Below are 18,956 nucleotides of genomic sequence, written 5' to 3' on the forward strand. Positions count from 1 at the left end.
ATCGACGAACAAGCGGACAGGGTCCTCTCACGCTGTTGGAGCGCGCCAAGCTGGGCATTCCCGGGGTTTCTCGCAGCATCGCCAGTCACCATCCTCGACGGCGGCCTGCAAATGGACCGATCGCACACCGGCCGAGTACGAGCCTCTCCCCGAGCACTACCACGCGGCACCCTGTACTTCATCCAAAGGGTTTTCTTCTTCCATGGCCGTCGCACCGTCTGGGGCCGTCACAGCGAACGCGAACGGCAGCCGCGTCCCGCTCCCGCCTCCCCGGCCGCAGATCCCGCCGGCGAACGGTGCTGGTCTTACTGCTACGCCAACAACCACCGCACCTCCCATCGTTGCCTCTGGCGCCGGAAGTCGTGTGATCCGTCTTCTGCGCGACGCCCGTGCGGCGGTGCAAGACCCGATCCGACCCGAGACACCATTAGAGGTCTTCGCAGCACCGCCTTCTCTTTCGACAGGCGCGTCAGCGGATAACCACAGACTGAGTCGCACAGCCGCCTCTTTTCACGCTCGCCGCCCTGTTCGACTGGAGAGCCGTTCGCAGCGCCGCCTGCCTGCCGGATGGCGTCTAGCCCCCATGGCACCGCCTTCCTCAGCGTCGGCGTCGCCCTTCTCTGGTGCGGCTCTCCAGATAGCTGGGGGAAACGCGGCTGCGTCTTTGACTGCACCCGACGCCAGAGACGCCATGCCTAGCAGCGCCGATCCCCCCGTATCCGTGTCTCACACATCTCCGATGCCCTCTGCAGGGATGCTCGAGCCCCCTGGCCGCCTCACCGCTGATAAGGATGCAAACAACGAGCAGGCGGGACAGTCGCCGGCAGCGTCTGGCAGTCACGGAATTGATGCCCAGGAGTTCAGCCAACTTTACCATGTGGCCCAGCAAGCAGGCGATTCCAGAATTGAACAGGCAGTCGATCTTCTTCTTCAGCTGAAGCAGTGGCTGGTGACATCACTGCACTCGACTGGAAAGACGCCCGCACTTGACGGGGAGGCCGTGGCGTGCCTTCAGACGACACTGCTGCACTTCTGCAGGTATTGGCCCACTGGCGCCACGCTGCGACAGGCCGTGGATTACTGCTTTTCCAGGAACTCTGACATAGAAGAATTTGACAGTGCCGAGGGCTCTCGTGCAGCAGCTTCGGCAAACACCACCCTGGTACCACTCCTATACGCGCAAAGGTCTTTGCTTGCTGCGACCATCATGCTGCAGAGCTTCCCGGTCACAGCGCTCGTGGCGGAGCCCGTTTCGTTTGAGAAAATGGTACGCACACTGCACATTATTGCGGAGGCGGGTCTCGCCGAGTGGGTAGCGCGTGAGACGGATGCTCTCGGGGCACTGGTAGAAGCTCTGCGGCTGCTGGCGGGGCCTGAGCTCAGTGCCCAGCCGCAGGCGGTGCAGTGGGTTGAGTGGGTCTTGGAGACCGTCGCCCTTTGTTTGGAAGATGCCGCCGACACCGCTGCCACCTCCGCGTCTCATGGTGCTCCTCTGGGAGCTGGCGATCTGAGCATGCTTCGACTTCGGCAGCGACTGAACAGCAGTGGCTTTTCGTCACCCACGAGTCGTCCTCTTTCAGGCTGCGGGGAGACAGACGTGATTCGCGGCAGCGGGCTTGTAGACGGCGAAGCTCCGAACCAGCTGCGCCGGAAGCAGTCATGCCATGTGAAGTCCTCTTCCCGTCACCTCCATCCGCATCCTGTCAACAACGCGCCCTTCGCTGACTCCATCTCTTCGGGGTCACCTCTGAGCTTTATCCAGAGTGGGGGCGGCGGGGCCGCCGCCGCGGCATTCGCGCTCTTTCCGCCCCGCACTGCACCAGAGGAACACGTGAACCTTTGTGACCACCTTGTTTGTCTCGGCTTTCTGCCTACCCTACAGCGGATCAGCGATCACGCGCTAGCGCAGTGTGCCCCCTCGAACGGAGATCGGGCAGGCTCTTCGACAGCGAATGCCCTTGCATCGCTGCTGCCTATCATTGGTACCCTTTATCGATGCTTTGCTCAGAGCTACCCGGAGGAGTTGCGTGGGCTCGGTGTCTTGGGCACCCTCACGAGCATGCTAAACATGTGCGCGACGGACGCGGCAACGGTTGAGGCGGCCGCGCGCACCCTGGTGAAACTCACCTTCGTCGATGAGTGCTTGGCGGAGATGCAGGCAGGAACGGCCGTGATTGCAGCCGCCGCGCACGCGCTGCGCTCACAGCTGTTCCGCACGCACGCAGACACACCGCAAGAGTCGTCGATAGAGCTCCTAGTTTCCCGTCTGTGCGGCGTGATGGCCCGCGTCGCAGAGGACAGCACGGAGCAGCAGGAGTACCTTGTGTCTACTTCGATGGTGCACCTCTTGGAGGCGCTAACAACGCGTTACGTTACCGTTTCCGGCCCTGCAGACCTCGAGCTAGAGCATTTCAGTGATTCGTTGCCGCTGCCGCCATCGCCAGTGCTACAGGCTGTGGTCTGGGTGCTTGGTATTGCATCCATGTCACCCCAGTGCCCCTTGCAGCTCGTGCGGTCAGTGACGCCGCCGCTGGTGCGCCTCTTGGCGGTGCTGAGGAAAACGCCGAATATGCAGTTGACGGCCGTGTACGTGCTCATGTGTCTCAGCAATCTGTCGTACTTCTTCGGCGCCTTTGAGTCTTTAGAGCCGGCCCGCAGTGAGAACGACGGCGGGTATGCATCCGACTGGCTTCCCTCCCTTTACAGCTCCCTCGGGTTGCTGCTGGCACATTACCTCTTTGAGGACAACGCTGAGGCCACTGTGGAGGCTACTCGCATCCTCGGTAACATCAGCTACACGAACGCCGGGCGCGACTGGATGGAGGCAAACCACTGCGACGAGGTGACAGTGCTCTTCCTCGGACATGAAGATTTGCGTATCGTGTACAACTGCTGTGGAGTGCTGCTCAACCTGACGGCAGCCTCGCCGTGCCGCATCGTGCAGGATCCAGAGCTGCTGCAAACCATGCTCTCATACACGTCGCGATACACCGACCAGGACAGAGTCGAGGCAGTGACGGCTCTCGAGGAGGCGCGACTGCGTCAGGAGCAGCAGGAGCTGCAGCAGCAGCGGCGCGGCGGGGATGTGAAGGAACTCGCGTCCGAGGCGAGCAGCCACGTCGCACAGATCTCGGATATTGTGGAGAAACTGCTCCTCAACGTGCATGGTGTGCTTAAAGCATCCGCCATATAGAAAATGTCGGCAGGGATAACAAAGGCCCGCAGCAGGCTACCGCGCTGTGCCGCAGCCTGGCAACTGTTGTGCTTCAAGGTGATGTGCGTGCGGCGCTGCATACGAGGATTGCGTGTAGTGGTGGTTAGGGGCCACTCCACACGTGTGCTCGTGCGGGCCATCCTGTATTTGCTGTGGTGGCCATTTTGATTCACCCTTCTCCCTCTTTCTTTTGCAGGGGCTGCTTCGCTCCGTCATGTACATAGCCGACGATGCTGTTGTTACGTGTTGATTGCATGTGTGCGCCAAGCTAGTGTTTGCCTCGTTCCAACCATCGCTCCCTCGAATGGAGGGGGGAGAGGGGAGTTCGCGCCGTGGTAGCGCGTACGGATGCACGTGCGAGCACGCGCGCGTGCTCGGCCGGTGCGGCGACACGGATTTCGGTTGATGGACGAGAAAGAAGGAAAAGAAAGACAACGCCAATGCCAGCAAGGACTTTCTCTTCTTTCCACCACTCCGGAAAAAGGGCGAGACCGATGCATTAAGCCCCAACGGGCGGACGCGTGCAGTACCTGAGATACACGCAAGCTGTGATACACCGAGCCAACACAAGCCCCCCGCGTGCGCGACTATGGCAATGCCGGTGGCAGCGCTTCACCATGAGGGGTTTCGCCTCGCATCTCGGGTATCTTGGGTCTCAGGTAACGAGAGAGAGAGTCACAGCATACGCCTGCATGCGCTGAGGTCAAAGAGTGGCACGCGGCACACACTTCATCTTCGCCCCTTTCCCATCCCTCTCTCTCTGCATGCCTCCTTACTTTTTGCCGAGGGTGAGGGCATGCCCATCGTGGTGACCTGCATATTGAGGTGTTTTTGCCGTTGTCGTCTTGCGCTCTCCTTCGCTCGCCGGCTTCTCTTGACAAACTCGTCTCCCCCCTTTTTGTATATTTCACCTCGATACCGAGGCACCACACAAAACCTGTGCGGCGCAGCTGTGACTGCAGACGTGAGTAGACCAACTGAGGAGCACAGCTGTCAGAGAACCAGCGCACCCAAAAGAAAGAGGGGCGGCGGATTCGAAATGAGCGCCCATGGTCCATCGGAAGTCGCCGCCGCCGCAGAGTCGACACCGATGTCGTCTTCGTTGTCGTCTTCTTCGCCATCTTCCTCACTTCCAGCACCTAGTGGTGTGGGAACGCTCCCGGCCTGCTGCACTGAAGCCTTCAAGGAGCACTACAGAAGAGGCGAGGTGCCCCGGTTCGGCTGCTACGATCCGGTGTATCTCCGCCAAGCGTTCGATACCTCACCGACGCTTGACTCCGCGATGCGTAACCCAACGCACGCGAGCTTTTTTCCTCCCTTCTCGTATCTTGTTCGCACCTACGCTGATCATGGCGCCGCGTCGTCCTCCTCGCCTCTCGCCAGCCGCATCGCGGGTGGTGCACCCGCGGTGGATGAGGATGCAGATCAGGACGCCGTGACACTGACGGCGGATCGTGCGCGACCGGTGCACAGCTGGGAGCACATCACGAGCGCGGAGGACATGTGGAACGGGCCACCGCTGACCATGAAGGTGCCTCCTGCCTCGGATTATGAGCGCATCTTGCTGGATCGTCCACCACGAGATGCCTGAGCAGTAGAGGCCCTATCCTAGTCGTTGCGCAGGGTACAGTGCTCAAGTGGCGGTCGCCTGTTTCCTTTCCTTTTTTCGTGTGTCTTCTCGACGTACTGTTGTCGTCGTTGCGTTGGTTGCATAAAGTGTGGCAGATGTGTGCGGCACGCTGGCTTGCGGTGGCGAGGCGCCTGCAGTCATGTGCCCACGCGGCACACCCTTGAGCGCCTCCGTACACTCTTTCGATCAAAAGGAAAGAGTGTTGGGTGCCGCTTCACCGCCATGGCCCCGTATGCGCACCCTAGCCAAGCGCGGCTTAAGAGTGGACTCATGCTTCTCTACCTCAAAAATGGACTCTCTCTTGTCTTGTCTTGGCGGAGCGCTTCCTCACGTACGTGCACACGAACATGTGTCTGTGCCTGTGCGTGCGCGCCCCTTTTGCACGCAACATCTTCGCGGTCGCGTCCGACGTTGCCGTGCCGTTCACAAAGTCTCTCTCGCTCCTCCTCACTCGCTTCGGTGGCCCGCTGACTCGACTCCACGTCCGCTTTTGTGTGCCCCCCCTCTCTCCGCTGCTTGCCTTGCTGGTGCCCTGTGCTGCAAGCTGGGCGCACACGCCCCTCCGGTGGTGACGCCAACCCGGAAGCCGCCACTCGTTTTCTCCACCTCCCCTGCCCTACTCTCTCTCCTTATCTCTTTCTTCAGGTCTCGCATAGGCGGCGTCCCCCCTGCGTTCTCTTAAGCTGCACAGCCCCTGACGCGTGTGTACAGTGACGGAGTACGAGCAACTGTACGGCATGGCGGACATCCCGCTCCCCCGATCTCGCGCCTATGTTCGTGATGGGCACGGTCGCCCTGCTCCCGCGGGCTCAACAGCAGACAACGCGGACGTGGTTGCGGCTCCATTCAAGGCGCCTGGCAGCCAATGCGGCGCTGTCACCGCGGCGTGCAGCACTTCATCCTTGCGCACCTACGCGGAGTGGTACCTCCCATCCGCGAGTGACTCTAACGCCTTCCCCTCTTCTGGATCCGTGTCGAACGCGGCCACCGCTGCGGTTCGGGCAGTGCCAACTGTGGAGCACTTCAAGCAAGCGAGCCGCGCTGCTGGGCGCAAGCAGGAAGAGTACCTGTGGGCTCTCATGCAAGATGTCTACACGGATGCTGAGCAGTCTGATCAATACCACCCGGATGCCATCGGAATCGAATCGGTCCAGCCGCATCGTCGCTGGTTTGTCTCGCACTACGCTCATCTACAAGCCTTCCTGCAACGCCAGCCGGTACTGCGCCGGGCGAACATCATCTGCCGCTGGCTGGAGAGCACGTACCGCGACAACTCGCGACACGAGCCGCGTCTGCGTGGAGAGGAAGAGGTGGTGCTTCGCCAGCTCATCCTGACGTACCTGCGCGGCGGAGAACTGAATCGCGCCATTAGCGCCGCCGTCACCTACGAGAGCTGCGTGCACAGCTGCATCCTCAGCGCTGCCCAGCTGCAGACGGTGCAGGAGCCGTGGTTCAGCCAGACTGCTTTGGTGCCTCTCTTTGGCGAGTACGCGCACGGCGAACTGAATCAGGCATGGTGCGGCAACGAATACCGCCTCGACAACCTCTCGCAGCTGTACGAGGAGTCCCTAAAGTACCGCAGCGCCGCCGCCGCCGTTGGCGTAGAGGGAAGCGCGGCGCCGTCAACGCCGAGCGCCGTGAGCGACTTCGATGCCGTAATTGGTGCGGCGCTGTGCGGAAACCTTACCGTGTTGGAGAACGCCTTCAAGGTGAACGGGAATTGGAAGGACATGGCGTGGTGCTACCTGCGGTGCGCGCTGGTGGTCGCTTTCACGAAGCAGCTGATAGTCGCCACCGGCGCCGGTGGCGAGGAGTCTGGTCGCCCGGCAGCAGGCGTTGTCGATCGCAGCTACGCGGTCTTCATCGAAGAGATGACGGGTAGCGGTGATAACTGGGCGGCGAGCTTCTCGCAGAAGCTGGTACAGGGCCTTGCTGCGCGCCTGCAGTCTGGTTTTCTGCCGCGTGCGCCGCTGGAAGAGCAGCTTCAGATGCGCTTCATCTTGCAAACACTCACGTGCACTGACGGAAAGCGCTCTCTGCTGTCTACAGCACCATCCGCGGCGCCGGCGTCGACGACCTTACCGGGTGCGGCCGAGTGGTTCGACATCGTCCCGGAGGAGGGGGACAGCGACGCCGCGCGGCTGATCACGCACGTAGTGCTCGCGCAGGACGTCGCCTACGGGGAAACGCTGAGCCCGCACGCTGTTCAGGTGCGCGCCGGCGCAACGTTGGCGACGTCGCTAGCGCGCTACGCGGTTTTCTTAGCGCTGCTGCCTCGCTACCCGTTTGACGAGGGGCTGCGCGCTGTCACGGCCATGACGCTGCGGCTCCGGGACCCGCGGCACCGCGCCCGCGTCTACGCCGCTTTCATCATGGCCGCGCGCGAGTACGAGCTGCAGCGGCAGAACCTCTCCCGTAGCGAACTCGAGGAGCAGGAAGCCCGCCTGGTGCGTCAGTTTGTGACCGCGGACAGTGACGCAAATGTGCATGCGGAGGTGCAGCAGCTCCTCTACCAGCAGGTCGCGCCGACAGAGCTGCTTACGCACAACAAACTCGCCGAGAAGCTCATGTGGGAGGCCATGCACGCGGACTCTCTGTCCGACTACCTCGCGGTGCTCCATCGCTGTCTGTCGGCGTGCTGCAGCTTCTGGCTCACGGAGCCCGAGCCCGAGGTGGAGGCGATTGCGGATGTGAGCAGCATCCTGACGCGCCGTGTCTTGGTGGAGATTCAGAGGCGGTGCGAGACACACGAGGGCGGGCGGGCCGGCGAACTCACTGGGGGAGCGACGTCGCCGTCCACTCCGTCACAGTCTGTCAGCCCTGTGACAGAGCACGAGCGCAGCGAAGCAACCTTCTGGTATCTGCTGAGCGAGGCACGTGGTATTGCAACGGAGCACGCTACGATAACTGCGCAACTAAACGCCGCCAAGCACACGGCCGCCTTTGCCGGGGCTGCAGCGGCGTCCAACCGCACACTCATCTACCAGCTCACTCAGGATGAGGCGGCGTTGCTGTGTAAGCTGGTGGAGCACACCCAGCGCGCTGTCCGGCACGGTGGCGCTGTCGTGTACCGCGACCGCCAGTGCCTGACGGCCATCATAAATTTGGTGCAGCAGCTGACGGAGGCGGTGACTCTCTCGATGCTGTCTGGTGTGGATGAGAGCGACGTCGAGGAGGAGAGCCCTGCCTCGTGTGATGAGCTCTCCCGCATGCAGCAAGTGTACGGACTAATGGAGGAGCTTCACAGCGCCGGCTACCTGCACCCGGCACTGCTCTCCCAGCAGAGCGCCAGTGCCCTCTACGCACAGATACGCGCCATGCGCGTGTCGTATGGGCAGCGCGTGCACAGGCGACAAGTTGTGACTGCACTGCGCCAGCGGGCTGGCAGGGCCGCAGCAGAGGTCGGCCGCGTTGGTGCCTTCGTCGCCGTCGACGGTAAATGATTTCTGTAGCGAAAGGCTCTCGGACTCTTCAGACAGGACACCGCGCGGACTCGTGGGCAAATGCTCCCTTTCGTCTGCCGCGCACGCATCGCAGCCCCCCTCCCCTCTTCCTCCGCTTCAGCTGCGCCGTGGAAGTGGGGAGGGGCGATGGACGGCGGCCAGCAGCCAAAAGAGGGCTGGAGAGGTGGGCGGAAGGGCGGGAGTGAGGGGCCTAAGAAGGCTAGGATGCGCACAGCGAGTAAAGGCGCGACAGGCTTTGCCTGACATGCCTCCCCCCTCTTTCGCTCGACACACACACACACACACACACAGACACACAGACACAGACACTCACACGTCACTGCGTGATGGTCCCTCATCTCTCGTCCCTTCCTGTGGTCTGCCTTGAAGGCCGTGCTTGGCGCGTCTTTTTCATGTTTTGCCTTCGGTGCTGTGGCTGATATAACACGTATATATACACACACACACAAACACACCCTCCCCTCCGTCCCCTCCAAAACAAAAAGAGAGGGGGAGGGGAGGGGGAGGGGGATGGGGATGGGGCGGAGAAAAGGGTCCTATAGAACTAATTTCCAACAAAACAGAAACCCAATGGTGTGGAGCGCTGCGAAAGACCCTCAAAACGAAGTGAACCGCAGTGGATGCCACATGCAGCAACACACGGTGGCAGCACCGGCCCCCGCCGGTGGAGGAGGGAGTACGGAGAACCGACGAATGGAGAAGCCGTCTGACCACCCCGCCCTCCACCTCTGCTCCACGAACTAGGCACACGTGCGCACGGGTGCTGCGTGCTCGAGGTGGACGAAGCTGGGCAGGCTACGCCAAGGCGGTCTTGACGGGCAGCGGCCACGCGTGTGTTGAGGTGCGTGCGCGCTCTATTTCCGCCTGAGGTGTTTATCCCGCGCTAGCGATGCCGCCCTCCACTCGCTCACCCAGCCTTGCCCTGCACCTTTTTTTTCTTTGACGTTGCCACCTTTGCTGTCGTTTGACCTCAATGGCGCCTTCCGCAACCTCCTCGCCATTTTTTTGTGCCTTCGCGGCCTCTGCCGAGCACCCGACTGTGGACCGCGATTCTTCTTGTACCGGCTCCGTTTCTTGTTGACATCTCTCCTCAAGAAAAAGCAAAACAAACAGAAGCGCACCATCAACCACGCACTGACGCACTTTTTTTTGCGTGGCGTGCTGTTCTTTCTCCAGCCCCTTGCTCTCCATCGCACCTCGCTCCCGTACCCTTTTTGCGACGTCCCTCATGACCTCTGTGTCGTCCTCTGCCACTGCTGTGGCAGAGCAGCAGGCCATGCCCTCGGCCGACACCATTCAGCAGCTCCAGGAGGCTTTCTCTTTTGTGCGTCACGAACGCGAAGACGTTCGCAAGATGGCGATTCGCGGCATCGCCGCGCACAGCAAGGAGAACCGCGATCTCTGGCTCTTTCTAGCATCCCCGCAGTACGGCCGAAGCTGCATTGACTCCCTCCTCCAGTACCTGCACGCAGGCGGCAAGCCCGTGCTGGGCGACATCCTGACAATCCTTGTCAACTGCTCAGCCGATGGCAGCTGCGCCGAGATGCTGGTGCAGCGCAAGGTGGTGCGCAAGGCAATGCGGCTGCTGGATGGGATGGAGCGGAGCGATCAGCCGGAGCCGTACGTGCGCAGCGTGCAGGAGCTGACGCTGATGCTGCTGAACAACCTCACGTCCAGCCACGTGACCGCCATCGACGACTTTTTGCAAAGGGACGACGAGGACATGCGCGGCTTCTACCTCGGAAAGCTGCAGGTGTACTACGAGCGCTTTCTCAGCGCCATGGAGGCGGAGGCAGCGAAGAAGGCGGAGGACGAGGAGGCGGCGGCGCAAGCCGGTGATAACTCGGCGAAGCCAAAGCCGGCCTCGTCGCTAGCCTCGTCGCACCGCGACTTGAGTCGGTGGATCCTCCACATCCTCCTGAACCTCACCCGCACGCTCGACGGCCAGGAGCTGCTGCTCGAGGACGAAGACTGGCGCGGGACCTTAAGCAGCTCGCTTTCGTCGCCGAACCCGCGCCATCGCTCTCTCGCTGCACAGTGCTACCGCAACTGCGGTTGCTCTCCCAAGCCGCTCTACGGCTTAATACTGAAGAGTGACGCGCTTGTGACGGCGGTGGACCGGCTTAATTGCAAGGAGCCGATCGAGGATATTCAGAGGAGCCTAGCAGAGTTCATTGCCAGCATGCTCGAGTCCGAGGATGGCATGGCGCGGCTGGAGAGCGTGAACGCGAAGAGGGTGCTCTCGGAGGCACTCGGTGCTTCCCAGGCCGCGCACGCCGCGAAGGCGGCGGCCACAGCAGCCAGCTGCGTCGAGATGGCTGAGGATGACGGCGTACCGGTCGCCGCGACGGCGACGGTCACGCTAGCCCCCAGCGTCATCGAGTTCCTCCAGCAGAGCGTGTTGCCCTACCTGGAAGACATCGTGGACGCCTACATTGCCCCTGGAAGCGACGAACTCGATTGAGCTGACGGCCGTGTGCTAGTCGTATCCTCGTTCACGGGAGGAGCGGGGTGCGCGCTGGTGGGCGATCCGGTGGTTTTTTGGCTCGATTACGTTTAAGCAAGGTGGACGCTAACGCTGCAGATAACACTGAAAAGGAGAGAAAGGATGATGTCGCCCATGCGCAGCAGTAGGGCAACGGTAACAAACCTATTCAAACACACAACGCAACAGTTGACTCAGCCGCGTTCGCGTCTAAAAGAAGTCGTTGCTGATGGTGCTGCTGCGTCGCGAGCCACCCCATCAATCCCGCGCCAACTCCTCACAGCAGGCATCGCAAAACACGCACATGCGCAATCAACTTAGATACGTGTCTTGCGTTTATGAGCAAGAAAAAGAGAGGAGAACATGAAAAAGAGCTTTCATCACATCCTCCATCTTCCTCCTACCCCTAACGGCTTACTACGACGGTGCTCTCGGCATGTGTCTCTTTCTCCGTCCTCACCATCACACACACCCTCGCCCCCTCCCTCCCCCGCTCTGGACTCCCCAAACACATGCAGCCTGTTTGCATCCCCTCGACTTTAGCGTTTCACGTGTGTGCTCCCCGGCTCCTTCTCATTTGCGTTCTATTTTTTTTTCATTTTGCTAATTTTTCGTTGCACACCGCCGTCCAAGTCGGTCTACACTTTTGCTCTCGCTCGTGCACCCGTCATGTTCCGCCGTCTTGCTCTGCGGGGTGTCGCCGGCCGCCGTGCCGTGTGCTCGGGTGCTCGCACGTACTTCTATGCGAACTGCGGTGAGACTGGCATCAGCGGTGCGACGATGCAGGTGCTGCTTAAGCTCACCTTGGTCTGCTGCGTCGTCCAGGTCTGTGCTATTCGCTACTTCGTGTTCCAGCGCCTGACGACCAAGAAACAGTTCGTCGAGGACTCCACAGATCTGTGGGAGAACGACGGCACTGAGATGGAGGGCGAGGAGGCCGTGGCCAACCTCCGCATCCAACACGAGCGCATCATGCCGTTCATGAACGAAATCAAGGACAAGCTGGACGCTCAGGCTTAATCGCACAAGGACGTTGCTCTCTGTGAACGTGAGATCGATGGGTCAGACGGAGCTAGAAAGCGTCCGTCGGCTCCGTCAGTGGTCACTTCCTTCGCGCGCACCTTCCCCTTTTCCCGCTTTCACACCGTTTCTTTCTTTCCCTCGCCCTCGGTGTCCGCGTGCGTCGTTGTGCGTGTGTGTGTCAGGGAGGCGGTCGTACGATAAGGCGAATGCGGGTTGCCCATGCGCATGTGGGTCTTCCCCTTTCGGTTGGTTGCAGGGACACGGCACCCCGCTGCGCCCTTATTACAGAATATCAAAGGGCAACGGCGACAGCGACGAAAAAACGGAATCCAGCGGGCGTGGTGGTGCGTGGGCTGAAAGTGTGCCGGCGTGCGTGTAATTGTAATAGCGATGTCTTTCAGCGCAGTCCTTGCCGTCGCGGCCGCTTTCCTCCACACATCCCTCCATGTGCACCTTCTTCACGAAGGCTCTGCCCCCACGTGCCTCCTCTCTCTTTCTCACTCTCCATTAGTAGGTAACCTGTAGTGATTCGGGTGTGGGGGAGGTCGAACAGAAAAAAAAAACAGAGGAGAATTCGATAGGGTGGAGGGAGAAGAACAATACACACACACACACTAAAGGAAAGATGAAGCCCGAAAGCCGAAACGAAAACAAGACGAAAAATGCTCACAGGCGATGTTTTCCTTTGTTGTGTGGTGGTGTGGGGTGCGCTTTATTTCGTCGGTCCGCCTTGTCGCGCCACACCCCTCCCTCTTTTGTTTTCTTTTGTGCTGTTGTGTTCTTGTCTTCTTTCCCTCTTTGTTTTATGTAGTTGTTTCTCGTAGTGATGAGGCCGCGGTGTCGTTGTTGGAGTCTGCCCCCCCCCCCCCCCCGCACAGCCGCACTGCCACACACATGCCTTTAGGTGCGTGCGCGGCTGTTTGCAGACAATCGTTGCCCCGACGGGGAACGTCAAGGCCCCCCTCCTTCCCCACCTATCCTCCCTTTCTTTCGTCTCTTGCATTGGGTTTGGGTCAGCGAGTGCTGCATGCTTGTATCCCTCGGTATGTTATTTCCGTTGAGTTGTTGTTGTTTGGCCTCCATCATGAGAAAGGAATGAGCGAGAAGACAAAGAAGGAACACATAGCTCAAACCTTCCAAAAAAGATTTCACGTTGAACCGAAGAGTCGCCTCACATGGATCTGTCGTGGTGCTGATGCGCGGATGATTTCGTGCATAACGGCGGCCGCGGGGGAGGGGTGCACAATATCTGTGGATGCATGAGGGCTTCGGTTGCGGTTTTGGAGCCATGCACCCCACTGCCGACCAGAGCGAGAGGGGGAGAGAGGCGTGGAGAGACGCAGCAGCGACAGCGGCGGCGGTGGCTGTTGATGTGCGTTTTACTCGTGAGTTTTCCTCTTGGGAATGCACTTGACGGCGCCTCTCTTCTCTTTTTTCTCTTCTCCCTTGTGCGAAGCTTGTGAAGCTGCAGCTGATTCTATGACATGTGTGCAGCGCGTACACATACCTATGCAAGGATGTGCCCGTATCGTGTCGGCAGCGCATACGCACACTCAGCGTGCGCTTCCTCCACATGAGTTTTCTCCATTCCCCGATGCTCTCTATTCGCTCTTCTCTGGTCTCCCTCACGCTCTCTTCGCTCCCTCTCTCTTCGTTCTCGCCATCTCGTTGCCACTGCGGGTGACCCCCGCTGATGGGATGTGCGCTGTCGACCCTTTTCCTTTTATGAACTCACCCCGCACACACACACACACACACGCGCACACAGCAGCGCTTTAGTCATTAAGAGTACTACAAGTGGCTCATATTTTGCGCCGTTTTGATTTCCTTTCGGCTGCTCTCATCTTGTCTTACCTTTTCCGTCTTGGTGCTTCAGCGATTCAAGCCGCGGCGCAACCTCCTCTCACGCCCTCTCACACGGTCTCTCCGCAGTCGCTTGGCTCGGGTGCCTTTCACCTTTTTCTTTTCGTTCCCTCTTCTATTCGTTTGCTTGCCATCACTACTTTATCGCATCACACGTCTGTGAGTATGCTTGGATGTGCTTGGGCGTGCTGAGTCGTTGACGCGTCGTTTTCCGCTGCGCCGCCTTGTTCTTTCGCTTTCTTTCATATTGGATTGCTTATCGCTTGCTGCAGGCAGTCCTCCGGTGGCTGCTGCTCTTTCTTTTCAGTGTCGACCCCCTCCCCATTTTCTATATCTGTCGTTGCCTCGGTGCATTTTCTGTGTAGGCTTGCGCTTGCGTGTGTCTGAGAGAGCGTTAGGCAAGCTGCACAAAGAACAGCAACAGCGCCGCGCATTCCTCTGTACCTCGGCACGCATTCTACGACAAACGCGCCCTCGTCAAGTGACGCAGAGAAGCGGAGAGGAGGGGAAGGGACTCGTTGACAGATACACGTCGCGGTGGACAGGCACGCTGCGCACACGCACGCTCTCTTTCACACCCAACGAACACGCGCTAATCGGTGTGAAAGCGCCAGGTCTCTGTCCTCGGTTGCATCCTTCGTCGTACTGAGCTTGCCTCTGCACAGACAAGCACACATACATACCAACATAGCTGCCCGTCTCCATACACTTCTCACATCTTGTTGTGCCTCTCATTTCTCCTCGCACTTCCTATTGAGCGCCTCCTCTCTTGACCGCAGAAAAGGACCGGCAATAACTGAAACGAGGAAAGGCTTCCTTGTTTTTTTTTTTTGTGCTCGGATTGCTGAGAGTGAGTGTGCCCGCTTACACGCACGTGAACGTGCTTGCCTGTCTGCGCGCGGCTCTCTCGCCGTCTTTCTCCTCGTGTGTGTGTGTGTGCCCCGAGTGCTTCCGTGCGCGTGTGCGCGCTTGTCCCTCGAGTGTGGGGCATCCTCATCATCATCTTGTTTTTCTTCTCCCTTCGTTCTATTTTCCTTCCCCCACCGTGGCGATTGTTTCGTGGCTGTCGTGGTGTGCCGTTGGCTGCTTCGCGTGCATTGGCTTGGTCGGTGCCGGGAAGCCTTCTCTTCTTTTCAATCTCGACACTCCTTCATTTTACGGCGTTTTTCACTATTGCCTTCCTGTGTAGTTGTTTTGAAGCGCGGAGGCGAAAGGAAGCTGATCAGCAACGCGAAGTGCAGAAACAGGGCTGTTCATGGGAGTGAGGCAGCAACGACGAATCGAAAAGAAGAAGGCTGATCGCGCGCGCACGTGCGTTGCTCTTTGTATGTTTGTTGTCACTCCCGTATTGTGAGTTCTGTGACACAGCCCGGCCTTACTCTTTCTGTGTCACCATCCATTTGCTTTTTCCAGTTTTTTTTTTTTTCGACCTTTCTCCTTTCCGATTTTGTCGTTTCTCTACGCGACTCTATGTATCTACGCGTCCTGATTCCAGCTGTGCCCTGCGTGTTTCTGCCCTGCGTTCGTGCGCGTGTGCTCATTGTCGGACACCTCCTTCGACGTTTCGCTCCCCTTCGCACCTTTTCGCTTTCTCTTCTTTCTTGTCTCTTGAATCATCTCGTTGCTCTCTGTCGCACCTTGTCCGTGGCGGGCGGCCCTTTTCGCTTTTTTTTGTTTGCGTGCCGGAGCCGGCTGCCCGCGAACTTCTCAGCGCCTCATTTCTCAGCGTGGGCCCACCTGTCCACTCCCCACCCGACTCTCCGTCTCTCTGTTGGCATCTGTGAAACTCGCGAGTAGAGCAACCGCCACAAGCAAAAAACAAACACACACCCACACACACACACACACCTACGCACTTACGCACACCGTAAATCCAACATAGATTGGCGAGAAAACCTGCGAGCGCTAACTGCCGTGAAGGCCGCGCGCCCTTTTTTCGTCTTGTGTGCTTTGCTGTGGTGTACAGGTCGTGCTATCACCTCCTTTTCCTGGCCTGTGGTGCAGGAGCTGCTCTTGTCTGGGTTTGGCGACGCCTCTGCAACTGCCTGTGTACCGGCACGGAATCTGCTGCCTTTCTCTCCTTTGGCGATTCTTCTAACCGTGTGGTGGTGCGTCGCTGAGTCTATGCCTTTCGCCCTCTTGAGCTGAGCTGTGACCTCTTCCTCTCTTTGTTCTGCCTCTTGTCGTCTTTCGCTCGGTTCGTTGTCGGTGTTGAAAGACACACGTGTGTCTGTCTCTGTCGGTGTCTGCCTGTGGCCGTCGCTCGAGTTCTTTGCTCTTGTCGTTACTTCTTATTTTGTTCTTTGCTTAACGCTTGACACAGGTGCTTGTTTTTGCTTCCTTTGAACGCCCTCTTCCCTGCGCTGTTTCTCTTTCTCTCCACCCCGCTGCAAGCGTGCGTGCTGGCGTGTGCCCCGGTGGCGTACGTACAACTCGGGTGGCACCGCCTGCAGCGTTTCGGACAAGAGGTTTAGTGAGGCAGCCCTTCTTGCATCATTTTTTTTTATTGTCGTGTGGCTTCCCTGCGCTTCCTCGAGCATCATGCATCTGTTAGCCGGCCGTTACATTTTGGTGAAGCAGATCGGCAAGGGCGGCTTTGGCGCTGTGGAGGAGTATACGGACGCCATCACAAAGGATAATGTCGCCATCAAAACGATCCCTAGCCGGTACGTAAATCAAGAGAGCCGCCGGCTCGTGCGAGAGATCGATATTATGTGCTTCCTGCACGAGGCTCACCCGCATGTCATCGGATACTTCAGCATCTTTGCCACCAAAGGCACCGCCATACCGCACCACAACGACTCCAACGCGTTCGATGACCCGCTCATGAGCGTTGCACAGACGGCAGAGAACACAGCCTTTGAATTGAACGTGCTGGGCGAGCATTACGCAGGCCTGAACGAGGATGAGCGGCTGCGCCTGCATCACGAGGAGCTGATGGCGTTTGTGGCGAAGCTAACCAAAACAGACGAGTTCAACGTTCACATTGTCATGCCGCTCATGAAGGGGGACCTCTTCTACTTTATCCGACTGCTCTCGTCGCAGTCGAGTGTTCAGCGCCTAGGGGTGACGCATCACTTCTTAGCTCAGGTGGCCGTTGTGTTCGCCTTTCAGATATGCTTTGGCCTCGACTACCTGCACCAGTGCTCCATCATCCACCGCGACATGAAGCCAGACAACGTGCTGGTGCGCCTCGACATCACCAACCCGTACATGTCCACCGCGCTGATCGCAGACATGGGTCTCGCACGGGACGCCCAGCATAGCGACACCATCTACATCTGCACTCGGTATTACCGGCCACCAGAGGTCATCACCAGCGTGTCAGGCGGGTCGCCGCGGATCGACATCTGGTCCTTGGGCTGCATCTTTTACGAAATGTGCACCGGGCAGACGCTCTTCACCATGCGGACGGCGCTGAATGAGCGCGGCGAGTGGGACGGCGCCAAGGCGAGCCTGCAGCTCGAGGTAGTTCTCAACACCATTGGCACCCCCGCTGCCGAGGATATTGAGCGCTATATGCCTAGCGGAAACGCAAAGCTGTACTTGCAGCGCAGTGCCGCACGCCCGTCGCAGCTTCGACAGCTGATCGAGCAGAACTGGATTCTGCACACAAGCGATGACGAAAAGGAGAAGTGGATCGACCTCATCACTCGCTGCGTTGCCTTCTTCCCCGAGCAGCGGCCAACGGCCCAGCAGCTCTGCCAACACCAGTTGTTCCGCAACTACAATGTGTTCTACGGCTCCAATGTGAAGCAGTACGCGCCAACGCCGTACACGTCATCCTACTGCGGCTCTTCTGACAGCACCCGCGCGGAGAACAAGGCAGCCATTTTGGCTCTTGTGCAGCGCGCTCTGCGCAAAACGATGCCGCCACTGAACGAGGAGAGTAGCGACGAGGAGTCTAGCTCGCTGAACAGCAGCAGCGGCAGCGCCAGCAGCGGCGATAACGGGAGCGACGACGAGAGAGCTACCGCGACACAGCCAACCTCCATCAACGACTACGTGTCTGCCGCCCGCCGCTGCTCGACCTCGCTGCCGCGCGACAGCCTTCAGCAGCCCAGTGGCAGTCACGAGAACGAAGAGTCGGGCTCCGTAGCAGAGCCGTTCTCAGCCCTTGACTCAACAAGTACGAGTGGCGCACCAGCCGCACCACCGCCAGCGCGGCAGCGCCAGGGTTACGCCTTGCAGCCGTTTGACAATAGCACCTCGAAAGACTACTGCAACTCTTTCCTCGACGACGATGACGAGGGAGACGTTGAGCGCAACCGCGAGCGGGCACGTGACACCGAGGACGAAGAGTGCTTGCCGGTTTTTCAGCAGCAGCGCCCCAGTGCTTTCATGGCGCACTATAGTCCTGGCAGTGCCTTCCGCCATAGTCTTGCTTCGCTGCCAGACGGCCCCCCTGCGGCTGCTGCATCTGCCACTGCGGCGCCGGCTGCGCAGGCGCAGCCGGAAAAGCGCTTCGCGCACTCTTATAGCTCCGAGGAGAGTGGCCCAGTAGTGGAAGATACGCCGCCGCTGGGACCGAGCGCCACATTCCGCGACCGAATTACGCGGCGTCGGTCGAGCGCCGCCCAAGAGGAGGAAGATCCCAAGCTGGAGTCGATGATGCCGAGCGCGTTCAACCTGGACAACTACCGCGCCGGCAAAGCTCTTGACGTAACAATGAACGAGGAGCCATGCATCCCTGAAAGCGGATCGCCGCAGGCAATGGAGTCTATGCCCGCCGATGACGTCGCGCGACTGCTGGCGGCGTACAACATGCCCTTGGAGGGGAGCAACTACCACGCCATGCTAAGCCGTGCGCAGTCCGTGCCCCCCTCCGCCATGCCCAGCGATCCGTATCATTTCATTTCTCAGTGCCCCATTGGTGGCGGTGTGGAGGCGGCGATGCTACCGCAGCAGCAGTCCTTCCACACTGCTGGATCGCCGAGCGAGGCGAATGGCGAGCCGCGCGGCGGCAACGATGGGCAGTGTGGCGCGGACTCTGAAGTCTGCAGCTGGGCAGTGGCGCCGCCGGCGTCGACAGTCCCACCTGGCAACGGTGCCGCTGTGGAGGCGGGCTCCGATGACCAGTACGACTACTTGGCCGGCACAGACTACTACATTGGCCCTACGCCGAGCAACGTGGCGCAGGCGGCGGCCGCTCGCCAGCCAGCGGAGAAGCATGGCAGCTCGCCATACTCCCTCAAGGAGGCGGATGACATGCGACCTGAGCAAGCGCAGCTGCGCACGCTTTCGCACGCGTCACCCTCGCCAACCTATCTGCCCAGC

At 59.6% G+C, this 18,956-nt stretch overlaps 5 protein-coding genes across 5 annotated transcripts; all 5 read left to right on the plus strand.

Moving 5' to 3' along the window:
* Nucleotides 1–739: 739 nt before the first annotated feature.
* On the plus strand, nt 740–3,193 carry LINJ_33_2150 (conserved hypothetical protein; the record flags this gene model as incomplete). The annotated part of the gene is made up of 1 exon (XM_001468223.1): nt 740–3,193. The coding sequence occupies one exon, from the start codon at nt 740–742 to the stop codon at nt 3,191–3,193; it is 2,454 nt and encodes an 817-aa protein (XP_001468260.1).
* Nucleotides 3,194–5,923: 2,730 nt separating this feature from the next.
* LINJ_33_2160 (conserved hypothetical protein) lies at nt 5,924–8,287 on the plus strand (the record flags this gene model as incomplete). The annotated part of the gene is made up of 1 exon (XM_001468224.1): nt 5,924–8,287. One exon carries the CDS (start codon nt 5,924–5,926, stop codon nt 8,285–8,287), a length of 2,364 nt encoding a protein of 787 aa, XP_001468261.1.
* A 1,249-nt stretch (nt 8,288–9,536) lies between these two features.
* Nucleotides 9,537–10,772, plus strand: LINJ_33_2170 (conserved hypothetical protein; the record flags this gene model as incomplete). Its single annotated transcript, XM_001468225.1, has 1 exon — nt 9,537–10,772. One exon carries the CDS (start codon nt 9,537–9,539, stop codon nt 10,770–10,772), a length of 1,236 nt encoding a protein of 411 aa, XP_001468262.1.
* A 690-nt stretch (nt 10,773–11,462) lies between these two features.
* LINJ_33_2180 (conserved hypothetical protein) lies at nt 11,463–11,813 on the plus strand (the record flags this gene model as incomplete). The annotated part of the gene is made up of 1 exon (XM_001468226.1): nt 11,463–11,813. One exon carries the CDS (start codon nt 11,463–11,465, stop codon nt 11,811–11,813), a length of 351 nt encoding a protein of 116 aa, XP_001468263.1.
* A 4,407-nt stretch (nt 11,814–16,220) lies between these two features.
* LINJ_33_2190 (putative protein kinase) lies at nt 16,221–18,956 on the plus strand (the record flags this gene model as incomplete). The annotated part of the gene is made up of 1 exon (XM_001468227.2): nt 16,221–18,956. A coding segment is annotated over one exon (2,736 nt), but the record flags the coding sequence as incomplete, so codon positions are not given.

Source organism: Leishmania infantum, chromosome 33, assembly GCF_000002875.2.
Source record: "Leishmania infantum JPCM5 genome chromosome 33".
Lineage (NCBI taxonomy): Eukaryota > Euglenozoa > Kinetoplastea > Trypanosomatida > Trypanosomatidae > Leishmania > Leishmania infantum.